This window comes from Euprymna scolopes, chromosome 36 (genome assembly GCF_053919585.1).
Source record: "Euprymna scolopes isolate OS-2025 chromosome 36, ASM5391958v1, whole genome shotgun sequence".
In the NCBI taxonomy this organism is placed as follows: Eukaryota; Metazoa; Mollusca; class Cephalopoda; order Sepiida; family Sepiolidae; genus Euprymna; species Euprymna scolopes.
This window is the reverse complement of record NC_136517.1, coordinates 35,147,064-35,160,251: the sequence shown is the minus strand read 5'-3', so window position 1 is coordinate 35,160,251 and position 13,188 is coordinate 35,147,064. Positions and strand designations below refer to the sequence as shown.

Here is a 13,188-nt window from a genome sequence, read left to right as displayed (position 1 = left end):
TTCCCTTCTCCTCTCTGTTCCCCTTCTTTTCCCTTTTCCTTTCCTTTTCTCTTCCTTTTCCTTTCCTTTCCCCTTTCTTTTCCTTTCCTTTCCCCTTTTCCCTTCCTTTTCCCTTCCTTTCCCCTTTTCCCTTCCCTTCCACTTTTTTCCCTTCCCCTTTTTCCCTTCCTTTTCCTTTTTTTCTCCAGTCCCTTTCTCTTTCTATTTCATCTTCCTTTTTTATGTCTCTCTTTCCTTTTCCCTCCTCTTCTCTTCCCTTTCACAAAATGAAAACTCCTACACTAATAATTATTCTTAAAAACACTATTCATTGTTTATTTAATCTCAAGATTTTGAAGTCTATGTCAGTATAAAAACTTCATGTAGACAAAAGAATCTTTTTCTTTGAGGCATTCCAGTGTGCTTTAACATTTCATCACTTAACACTGGAATGCCTCAAAGAAAAAGATTCTTTTGTCCACATGAAGTTTTTAGTCTTGAACTGCTAAACTTTGGAATTCTACCTCCCACCACCACCACCATCACCGTTTCCTGCTTTCCTGATTGTACCAAACTTCATAAAATTAAGTGTAATGTGAGAAAACATCTTGCTGCACAACTCCCTATTTAAAGTGTCCCTGTCAGCATGGTTCCTAACTCACAGTATCCCCTTACGTCTCCATAGCAATATGTCTTGTTTGTGGTAAATGAGAATAAAAAAATATAATCCTTTTTTAAACGATCTAAAACGATGACTACTACTACTACTACTACTACTACTACTACTACTATTTCTACTATTAATAATATTAATAATTTCTAATTGGTAATAAGTAAGCCATTCTTTTATCTTTTTCAGAAGAATTCCCGATCTAGTTCTTGTTCTTCTAACATCAGTGTTTCTATAGAGCATGCTCTGGAGGCTTTTGACTTTCTTAATACTGAGGATGGCTTGGATGATGCAGACAGTTCTCCAGGGTGAGTAATTGAATACCTTTTTTGTTTCTCTTTTTATTTTACATAGGCATCACCACTTATCAAGGTCAAGTGGCCACTTGAGGATAAGGGTTAAAGAGTGTACAGTAGAAATTGGACAATATAGTAACCGTTAGAAATGGAGATTCGGTAAATTTGTTAACTTATATGGAACGGCTCATCAAAAACTTGTTTAAGTTAGACTTGAAGACAACCATATTGTAGTCAGCTGGAAAGCAGAAAAACGGAAGACAATTCCATAGGCGTGCAGTTCTAAGAAAGAAGCTTTGCTCATGGAATCTACGTTTAGGTTTAGGCACAGATAAAGAGTGGGGGGAAACTAGTGATAGTGTTTTCTGCTAGACGGGTGTTTCTTGTGAAAGTTTGGCGATGGGGACCATGGAATGGAGCTCAGCCGAGCACTTGCCATGAAAATAACGATACAGCAGAGACAAACTCGCAACATCTCTTCCGTGAGATAGAGGTTGCAGGGAAGAGAAAAGGACATCTCCTGCGAGGCTACGAAGTCTATTTTGAACTCTATCAAGGCAGGATAAGTCCTTTCTAGCAGCTGCTGCCCAGATGTGGCAACAGTACTCTATCCTTTGATGTACCTGGCTCTTATGTAGATAGAGAATTGCATCAGCAGTGAGACATCTACTGGATCGATAGAAGGGTCCCACTATTTTTCCAGCGGCCTTGGCAACGGATTTAATGTATGTGTTCCATTTAAGATCAGGAGTAAAGGTCAAGCCCAGAAGCTTGTCAAAACATGAGGCCTCTCCAAGACGAGAGCCATTCATTTCAATTGATTCCAGATGGGGATCAGAGCGTTGATGATGTAAAGATAAAAGCTTGGTTTTAGATGCATTAAAAGTAACAAACCACCTCTTTCCCCATTGTACCACTTGCTCAAGATCAGAGGAGAGAGAATCAGAGAACTTGGTCGTTTACGGTCTTGGATATGCTACCATAGATAGTAGTGTCATCAGCATAGATGTCTACTAATGATGTAAGGATGTGATTTGGAAGATCATTAATATAGATCAGGAAGAGAGTTGGGCACAGGATGAACCCCTGAGGGACTCCAGCATTAATACTAAGAGCTTCTGATTTCTGCCCATCAACCACTACCCTTATGAACCTATCAGAGAGAAATGATTTAATAATTGAGAAGACATTTCCAGCTATGCCGTAGCTGGAGATCTTGTGAAGTAAACCTTTATGCCATACTCTATCAAAGCCTTTGATATGTCAAGAGCAATTGCCCTAGAAAGGTAGCCTCCGTCGAGATCCGCTAATCCTATGAGATATAACTGTAAACACATCTGCTGTAGATCTAGCAGAACGGAAACCATATTGCATATCACTAAGAAGGTTATTTTTGCTAAGATGGTTGATTACTTCCATATTTAACACAGATTCCAGCAACTTACTCATGACGCACAGGAGACTTATTGGCCTGTACTGTGAGGGAGATGAGCGATCACCTGAATTCTTAAATACGGAGCATACTGATGAGATTTTCCAGGGTGGCAGGAAGCAATTCTGCTTAAGACAACGTTTAAATAGTTTTGTAAGTATGGGCTCTAGTTCAGGTTGAAGTTTTTTGAGTACTATAATTGGAATATCGTCAGGGCCAGTTGTTTTACTGGAATCAAGGTTTTTGATTAGCTTGGCAACATGTACAGGTATTTGTATATCACATAGCATGTTTTCTGATACAGGAGGAAATACTGGAGGTTGGCAGCCTTGGTCGCAAAGGTTAGAATTAGCTGCAAAGTTCTTGGCAAAGAGTGGCTTTGTCTGATGCTGGCAAGATACCTCAGGTCCATTTATGAGAGTTGAGATAGAGCACACGCTTCTGTTCAGGATTCTGTTTGCTATTTGCCAAAACTGGTGGGAACCAAGCTGCTGCTCAGCTACCTTGGACTTGACGTACTGAGCATACAACTTTCTTCTAACTCCTCTTTTTGCCATAAAAAAAATATATATTTCAATTATACAAATCAAAACGGTTAATGTTTGTGTATTTAATTGAACTGGAAACAATTTTTTTTTTTTTTTTAATTTTGTACTGACATGAGTTTATAAATTAAATGAACAAGATCTTTTTCAATTTTCCTTTTTCAATGTTCCTTTTTCAATGTTCCCTTTTCAATTTTCCCTTTTCAATGTTCCCTTTTCAATGTTCCCTTTTCAATTTTCCCTTGTCTTGTTTTTTCCTTTTCTTGTTTTTTCCTTTTCTTGTTTTTTCCTTTTTTTGTTTTTTCCTTTTTTTGTTTTTTCCTTTTTTTGTTTCCCTCTTTTTTTATTTCCTTTATTTCCTTTTTTTGTTTCCCTTTTTTGTTTCCCTTTTTGTTTCCCTTTGTTTTTTCCTTTCTTTTGTTTTTTTTCCGTTTCGTTTTTGTTTTTTCCTTTGCCTTTTCCTTTTTTTTTTCCTTTGCCTTTTCTTTTTTTCCTAGTCTTTTTCATTTTCTTTTTTTTTCTCTTCACTTTTTCCTTTTCCCTTTCTCCATTTTACCTTTTTCTTTTTCACTCTAATTTTTCCTTATTGTTTTTACTTTTGTCTTTATTTTTCTTTTCATTCTTTTTCATCCTTTTTTTTTTTTCTTTTTCGTTGTAAATCCCGCACTGACCTCTATATCTGTGCTTCTTAATTGCTTTGTCAGAGACAGTCGTCGTTCTAGCCTGGAACACATCCTTACCAGCCCTGAGTCTACAGCCAAGACAACTGACTCCGGCATCGAATCATTGGCCAAGAGGTTAAGTGAAGATACACAGCTCAGTTCAAGCACCAGTTCCAGCCCGTTACCCCCGAGCACTGGCAATGAACAAGTCGACCAAGCCTTCATCTTTCATCTCAACTACTGCAACAAACTAATAGAAGTAAGTCTGTCATAGGCTCAGGCAAGCAAAAATAAATTATAGGTGTGCAAAACCTCTGCCCTTCTTTTTCTCTTATTTTAATTTGCTGTTTTGTTTTCTTTTTCTCATATAAAACTAGTGTGGATACCCGGCGTTGCCCGGGTGTTTGGAGGTGTGTGTTTAGTGAAAAAAAAAAAAAGTGAGTAGGCAGGCAGGCTCGAACCCTCAGGAACTTTCAGTGCTGAAAATGCTCTTTTTTGTGGCTTTTTTTCATATTTATCAACAAAATTTTCCTGAAACTTGGCCAAAATGTGGAGACCATTGTTCTTAATATAAATTTAGTATAGGTGATCCTGGCAAAATTCTGGTTTGCATCCCTCTGGGACTTTTAGGGTTAAAAAAACGTGCCTTTTTGGAGGTCTTTTTTCATATTTCTCAACAAAAACTTGATATGTATGTCTATATGGTGGTTTTCCATGGTGATGAATTCAAATATACATGTCTTAAGGCTTGAAACTGCACCGTTCGTCCATTTTTCACTGAGATTCGGCAATCCCAGGAGCTCAAAAGGGGTCACAAATGCCCGAAAATTACAAAAAATGACACTTTTTACCCCATAACTTTTGCCCCATCCATTAGATTTTTCTGAAACTTGGCGAAAATGTGAAGGTAACGTTGACCCTTTACACTTCTCACATTGATCATTTCTTCACTATTTTTTGTGGCGGACCACGCACGCGCAGCTTGTTTTTCTTGGTTTTTAGAACTTATACTAATTTCAATATGACACATAAATATATAATAGTGTTTTTTATCTGAAATGCATGTGTTTCAAATCTCACTATTCTACAGTAGCACCAATGATGGTATGCAATGATGTCTGCATTAATATTGCTTCCCACAAATTTCACAGACAATTCTGGGAACCGATTGGTGCATATAAAAGCTAGAAGCTTGTTGCCCAAAGTTTGGTTTCAGGATTGCAAGCACACAACCCATTTTGATTCGTATTAGTTTGGTCATAAAACACCTACAATCAATTGTTGTTTTTTTTTTAACCATAATTTTATAAAATTATTGGATGAAAATAACTTCTAAAATTTTCAGTATTTTAATTAAATAAAGATTTGCTAAAAATGTTAAAGTCTGAAATGAACTTTAATGCATTCTGATGGACTTAATTTCTCTTATTTTTATAGGATTTTAAGAAAAGTTTTTGCACTTTACATAATCATTTTTTCTTTCAAAAAATCTATTATATAAAAGTCACTTTGTGTGTGCGTGTGTGTGTGTGTGTGAGTTCCTCATATGTTTCATAACAGCTGACCCTATCTTTTGAAAATTTCACACAAAGCTAATTTATATATCTGGCAGTGTTCTTAGATATGTTTTGTACAGAAGTTCATCCGATAGGTATAAAAATTAAAAAAAAAAAATCCAATCTTAAAAATAGTCTTTCTTCTGTTGTAGATAAAAAGAATTTTTACAAGGGAATATTTTATATTACATCGGTGTTACTTTGGCCCGTGTAATGTAAATTATTCCTCTGTAAAAATTCTTCTTTTTTATCTATAAGAGGAGAAAGACTATTTTTAAGATCGTCAAAGTCAAAATATCAGCTGACGTGATATTGTAAACAAACACAAGTGGAATTTGACGAACGACATTATCATTATTACTTTTTTTATATTTTTTTGGCAAATTACTCCACCAGGCAAAATATTCCTTGTAATATATAATAATCAATAGAGTTGATTCTATAATGATACATATGCAATCTGCATAAATCAAAATATCATGTTTAAGCATATTGTACCACTGGGCAATGCTGGGTGTCCAGCTAGTAAATCTAATATATAAAATACTATATGTCTATCTGTCTGTCTCCATATTTTCAAACTCTATCTCCTCCGAAACTAAAAGTCGCAGAGCAGCACTAGGTACCTTAAATTATTGGATTTTTTACGGACTGTTTTTTTTTTATAGCTCTTTAGCCGGTTTAAATTGTTTTTAAAGGATAAAAATTGAAAAAATGGTTATACATTTTGTACATTCATCTTAATTTATTTTTAGTTTTTAATCAGTTCATGTGTGTGTCACGTTGGTACAGTTGTAACGTCACCAGCTTTGAATGCTACAGTTTTGCTTTCAGTTTCGATTCTAGCTGATCGCACCCAGATACTTGTTTTTTACTTTTGAAATTAGACTCTATAATGATACATTTGAAATCTGGACAAATTAAAATATCATATTTAAATGTATTTAGTACAGAAGGGCTTCCCCTACATTGATTAAGACAAGTTCACTTAAGTGTAACATCAGACGAGATACTACACTCTGATTTTAGCCGGAAGGCTGCACTAAGTGGTTGATATAACATCGTTGCTGTTACATCAAGGCATCATTTGGCGTCAGCTATATCTACTAATGGGTCTTGTCACTATGGGCAGTGTGGTCATTGTCGTTAATCACGACAGGGACCATTGGGCTGGAATTGAATGCCTGTTTAAATTAGCGACAAGACAACTTTTTTATAAAAATAAAATAATTTTAATTTTTAATATTTAAGGAGTATTTTAAATTTGGTGGTTGTAGACTCACGTTTGTTGTGGATGGGATCGAACCTAAACTGCTATGAGCATCGAAGCATGCAACCCATCTCATTCGCTGTCTTGACTTCAACTGTTTTCACTACAATACAATTCGTCTTTTTTTAAGAGAAAGAGAAAGAGTGATAAGAAAGAGAAGAACGAGAGAAAGAGAAAAACATGCATACATTTTAAAAACAAAGGCACTGAAATATTGTCATTTTAACAGTTTTTGATGATGACAACCAGGTTTGACCATTGTATCTTTTGCACCCGGTTGCATAAACAAGTTTGGATTGGCAGTTGTTGCCTCTCAATCTGGGCCCAGTTGATATGCACTGACATTTTGAAATATTTGTGCCGACTTGTCTCTGTATATCGCTCTCTTGAGTACAGGACATCTGGTACAAGGTGTATTAATACAGAAGCCCCAGCTCCCCAATGTCCTGGATATGACCTAAAACTATATCTGGTGGTGAGGCCCCAGCTTGCAGGCTTTGGGGAGTGTGGAGCCACCCTTTAATTACCATTGCTCCCAGGTCCACTCTGACCTGGAGTGGTAATACCTGTTAGGATCCCAGGTATAGGTTAAGTAGAAACCGACTTGAAAACAACAAATATGTTCTATTAAAAATTTTTTCTTCAAAATCACTGGATTCGGCATTAAATAACCTGAAAAGGGTTGATATGCTGTAAAACAAAAACAACCAACCAACTAGCTCTCCAAAAGAGTTTATCATTGTGCCACAATACAAAAAGATCTAAATGATGCAGAGGCAAGAAACACGCTTGCAGACACATGAGAAGTGGCTGCACAATATGATTAATGTGGAGGTTTTTGTGAATGCGTTGGTTACTTTCTAAGTGTTGTTTTTTGTTCCAAGCAATGTTAAAACCGTTTCATTTTGACTTCCACTTTCTGCTTAGTGAAAGTCTAGCATATATCGAGGAAAAGTCCCTTCTGATTAATACCTATGTAATTCCAGTTTCATTTTAAAACTTTGCGTAAAACAATAGTCTTTACTTTTAAATGTTTTTAAAAATATATCTTGTAATAAAAATATTTTTTAATTTAAAATTTAGAATAATATTTTTCATGTAAACTTAGAAAAATTTCGATGTAAAGACTAAGAAAAAATATTTCTCTTAGAAGATATTAAAACATCAATCGAAATAGCAAGGTCTGTTTAAACGTATGTATGTATGTTTGTATGTCTTGCAAAAACTTTCGACAGAGGCGATGGATTAGCCATGAGTACCCGTGTACCAAAAAGAAAAAAAACCTTTTTATTACAAGATATTTAAAATAAAGCATTTAAAAGTGAAGATTTTTTTTTTATTATATGTAAACTTTTAAAATATGTTTTTTATTATTATTTAGTCCAGGTGAGTTATTTAATAAAAAGTTTATGGCATGAAGCAGTTTTCTCTCTCTCTCTCTCCCATGATCCTCCCTCTCTCCCTTTTCTTTCTCCACATATGTCCACTTTCGCTTTTGTGGGTACTTATGCAGAATAAGGGTCATGCTATCATTAGAATTTTCTAGTAGTTTATGTAAAATGCTGGAAGGTGTTGAAATGCTGAGCCAATAAAATCGTAGCAGCCAACATCAAAAATAAAAAAGTAAAAAAATAATTTTCTATCAGTTGTTTGTTATTCAAAAAATGAATATTTATTCATGAAACTTTGATTTTAAATTCCATTTCCGTAAAGTTTCGTAAAAATTGTTTAGTTATTATTCATCATGTTTTCTTCATAACAACGAAACAAATATTGTTTTCATTTTTCCAATTTTTCATAATAATAGAAATTATATATTTTTAATTGAAAAAATTGCGCAATGTTTGTGCAACAACAACAAAAAAAAAACTGAATTACAAAACTTTTGTTTGGCACCTCCCACCATTTCACATAAACTGGAAAATTCTGTACAAGTACCATTTTGTTATCAATATAATATAAATCTCACCTGTCTGTTTAAATGCATGTATGTTTGTATGTCTGCTTAAAACTTTTGACAGAGGCGATGGATTTTCACGAGATCAGTATCGTTTTGAAGCTCGACTCTTCGAACGGAAAATATCGAAAAATTGGCCCAAAACATTAATTCCTTTACCCTAAACTCAGCCGTTTAATACAAGGAGTGGTCAAATTTTTTTCGACGACATTTTAGCAAGTCATCGTCACAGTTGGATTGACTTGGGTTAATTTCAATGCTTTTGACTTCTGGTCACGTCATGTAGACATCGGCTAAGACGTCAGATTTTCTTTCACTTTCTTTTCCGTCTTCACGGCACAGGTTCGAACCCCGAAGCCTTGACGCGAAGGTGGAAACGATATAGAAAAAACCCTGAGACTTAACCACCTACCCCACGAGGGGAGGAAGTGATGTGTCTTAAGTTAACATTTATAAAGTGAAATTGACAGGTGCGAGAAAATTAAGTCGCGAGATGTTTGACCTTGAAAGATGACGTGGCTGCAAGCCAGCAGCGATCGAAAAAAATCTCGAAAATAGCGGGTAAAAGTCGGGCAAATGAAAAATAGACGCGACACACCCCCGGTCATAACTTCGACATTATATAAAAAGTTTTAAGGAGTGAGCCGACCGAGAAGCCTGGCGAAAAAAGCCTTTGGCGGGTATACACAAAAATGCACGCACACGCGAGCACACACACATATTAACACACATTTTCGCTTATATATATATATATATATATATATATATAAGATTAGCCATGGTGCCCGGCGTTACCCTGGTGTTTGGAAGTGTGTGTTGAGCAAAAAAAAAAAAAAGTGGTAGTAGGCAGGCTCGAACTCGTGACGCAAAGGCGGAAAAGAAAGTGAAAGAAAATCTGACATCTTACCCCTACTCCATGATGGGACCGGAAGTTCAGAACATTACAATTATGCAAAGTCAATCCAATCAATACGATGACTTGCAAAATTGGCTCACAAAATATCGAAGAAAACTGCCCAGTTGAGGGTAAAAGAATTAATGTTTTTGGCCAATTTTTCGATATTTGTTGTCCGAGACGTCGAACTTCAAAATGATAGGGATCTCATGAAAATTTGTCACGTCTGTCGAAAGTTTTAGGCAGATATACATACATACATATGCACATACATGCATACATACATACATACATACATACATACATACATTTAAACAGACGGGTGAGATTTATATTATATTCATTTTTTATTTATTTATTTTCCTTTTTTTTCTAACTTCAGAACCTTGGAAGTTTTGGTCCACTCAAATGTAAAGAGATTTACGCACTGGATAAACTCGAGAAACAATCACTCGTTCTCGACAGTCTCATAAATCTGGCGAAGGCTGGGAACGACGTCGACTTACATGCGGGTAATTATTTTTTGTTCTGTTTTTATTTTATTTTTTGAACTATTTGAACTGTTATTCTCATCATTGGTGTTGTTTTTTACAACGTTTTGGCCAATATAAACCCCTGGCCTTTTTCAGGTATATTTTTGTTCAAACTTTGGAATCTTTATATTTAACTCGGGCAACCTATATAAAATGACATTGCACGGGGGGTAGATTGTTCTCATTCTGTTGTTAATTATTATTTTATTATGTTTCTGAATATCTAAAATGAAGATTGATAATTGGATTATTTAGACAAGTGTTCTTATCTTTAGTATTATTCTCTCATTTTGGTAGATGTAAACTCTGATCTTCTTCGAGTGTTTTACAAGGACCCGTGGCATAGTGAATAGAGTACTAAGTAAAATTCAGTTTCAACTGACACTCTTCTGGAGGTTGAAGGTTCAATCCTAAGTGTGGGCAGTGCTAAAATTACAATTGTTAATTATTTAAGTCATGGTTGACAAAATAAGAGCATACTACTTCTGTGGATTAAATAAAAGGTTCTTTTGAAATTTGATGCAGATCCGAGAGTTTGACAGAAAGATCCCCGAGTTTGACAAGCTACAGCTGAAGGTCAGAGTTTACATAGACTGAAACCTTGTGAGAATAACACTTCAGATGAGAACAGTAGTCCGAATAATACAAATAACATGTATTATTTTATTCTTAGGTATTATGGTCATTATTAACCAGCAGAGCGTTACCACTGTAAATCAAGGAAAGAGTCCATCAGAATTTACCTCTATACATTATCATATGGAAGTGAAACTTAGCCTGTAAGGGTTGAGAGCATGCGTTGCATGGCATATAAGAATGATATGATGGGTGTGTAATGTGAGTCTTAAAGACAGGCTTAGATCTGATGACCTCAGAGGAAGAATAAATTTAAACAGTGTAGGGAGATGTGCTTCGATAGTATAGCAATGTTGAAAGAACGGATGTAAGTTCTTGGGTTAGTAGATGTAGAACAGTTGAGGTAGCAGGGTTAGTGTAACATTACCCAGCATTTACTATGTAGACACCAAACACGTTGCAAGAAACCAAGTCAAGAAATAACTTGACTCTTTTTTTTTTAATACTTTTTTTTTCCTTCATGAAACAGCCGACATTTATTTACAGATATATATTTTTTTTTTTTTGTTTTTGTTTTTTTTTTTACACAGGCATCATCACATTATCAAGGCCAAGAGGCCACTCGAGGATAAGGGTTAAAGAGTGTACAGTAGAAATTGTCTATAGGTTTTTTCCTGTCACCCTTGACCACCATGCGTAACATGTCTATCGCTGTCCTTCTCTGGCATGATTTCAAATAACTTTCGAATGGCGCTTTCTTCTCTGTTGTCATCTGTCACTCAGGTCTGTCATTTGCATACAGCTGCCATATGTGTGTCCGTGCTCTGTTACATCATTTCATGGGGAGGGGGGTGGATCAAGGAAAACGTCAGAAGGAATGATAAACATGGACTTGAGAGAATGAAGGATAAATAAAGACCTGGTCGGAGATAGCTTGGTTTGGAAGTCAGTGATTCAGAAAGAATTAAACCTTCAACCTCCAGAAGAGTGTCGCTTAGAATTGAAAGTTAATCAATGCCTTTAGCTGTTGTTGTGCCACATGTCTATGTAAAAATAACAATCAAAATGAAAATATTACAAGTATTATAATGGTGAATGCTCTGAAGAACTGCAAGCACTTGTGCCCCCACGACGTGAACACCCTCGACAGACCCGACAAGCTGCAAAATCCCACCCCCACACTGTAGAGATCCCTAGATGTAAAAGATCTTTCTACTCCAGTAGTTTCTTCCCCAGAACAGCTAGACTTTGGAATTCCATTCCAGGTCACTGCTTCCCCCAACTGTACTGACATGCATAAGTTCAAGTGCAACGTGAACCAACATCTCGCTGCCCTAATCCCTACATAGTACCCCAGTAGATGTTTCCCCTGATAGTAGCCCCCTACACCAAAGTGGCAATGTGCCTTGTTTGGGGTGAAAATGTAATAAAAAAAAAAACAAATTGATGTTTCTGATTTTTTTAGATGAAGATTGTTTATTCGTATTATGTGGATTGCTTGGACTACTGTTCTCATCTTGAATGTGATTTTCGCAATGTTTTGGTTGATGTAACCTCTGGCCTTCTTCGGGTGTATCTTGTCGAACTCAGGAATTTGGACAGAATTTCAAACGTAACCCTTTATTTACTTCATGGGGGTAGCGTGCTCTTGTTTCATCAGCCATGACTGGATAGAGGTCCTAAGTAATCCTCCGCACAAGATACACCTAAAGAAGGTCAAAGGTTATATTGACTGAAGCATTGTGAAAATCATGCTCTAATGAGAACAGTAGTCTGATGAATCCAAATAATACGAAAGTGAAAATTGTAGTCAGAATAATCTAAATCATCGATCCTCATCTAAAAAAAATTCTGAAACCTTTATTTTTAAAATTATTAATGACTAGCAGGACCCGTGGAAATTCCACAGAACGAGAAATATATTTAATCAACAAATGTTTTGATAAAGCTGATATTTTCCTGAATAGCGCAAAAGATTAATTTTTTTTTTTAACAGAAAAACCAATAACACGCAGCAACTATAAGTTTATTAATGTTTCTATGAAAATGGCATGCATTGTCTTTTAAATATAGAACAGACCCAAATGTGATAAATCAATAAATACTAATAAATACTCAGAAAGTAATATTGTGCTACATAGTTCAATACAAACAATAAAGTCACATCGTAAGAGATGATCTTTAATTTATTCCTTCAGTCCAGTACCTCTTAGCAGATAATGTTCTCCTCCCCATTTCTTTGGAATGTTCCCTTTTTATGCGTAATGTTTCGCTGGCTTCTTTCTTTGAAGAATCGCTGCATGTTGAAATTACTACTCGCTCCTTTCTCTCATACCATTGCAACAATAATCATATATCATTTTGATGTTCGAAAACGAGGTTACATCAAAGGGAGATCACTCTCATATTCTTGTCCAGGACAGAATTAATCTTTTTTTTTTCCTAATTCTCACGTATTATGCATTGGAAACATTGCTCTTTTAGATGGTACCGGTTTCGACCCAGTCCGATGTGGCTGACAAAATTTTTAGCGGATATTTAAACACACAAACTAATGCACAAACACACAAACTAACCGACGTTTGAGATTTCTATAGTAGACTAGCAGGAGTACCCGGTGTTGCCCGGGTGTTTGGAGGTGTGTGTGTGTGGGGGGGGGGTAAAGAATAAGCGAAGTAATAACCCTGTTTAAACTTCTTAAAAAAAATTGGAAAAACCAAAACAAAAAAACAGCGAAAAATCGGAAAAACAAAAAGCAAAAAAAAAAAATAAATAAATAAAAATGAACGTGTTCGAAAAAACAAAAACAAAAAAAAA

The 13,188-nt window shown here is 35.6% G+C and overlaps 1 protein-coding gene across 4 annotated transcripts in view; it reads left to right on the top strand.

Moving 5' to 3' along the window:
- The window catches only part of LOC145260408 (rho family-interacting cell polarization regulator 2-like), a 589,420-nt gene that overhangs the window by 560,842 nt on the left and 15,390 nt on the right, over positions 1–13,188 (top strand). For all 4 annotated transcript variants that reach the window (XM_080118387.1, XM_080118386.1, XM_080118384.1 and 1 more), the window contains 3 exons: positions 839–957; positions 3,627–3,843; positions 9,645–9,774. In XM_080118387.1, the coding sequence (XP_079974513.1) occupies positions 839–957; positions 3,627–3,843; positions 9,645–9,774 (466 nt within the window). The remainder of the gene's footprint in view (positions 1–838; positions 958–3,626; positions 3,844–9,644; positions 9,775–13,188) is intronic.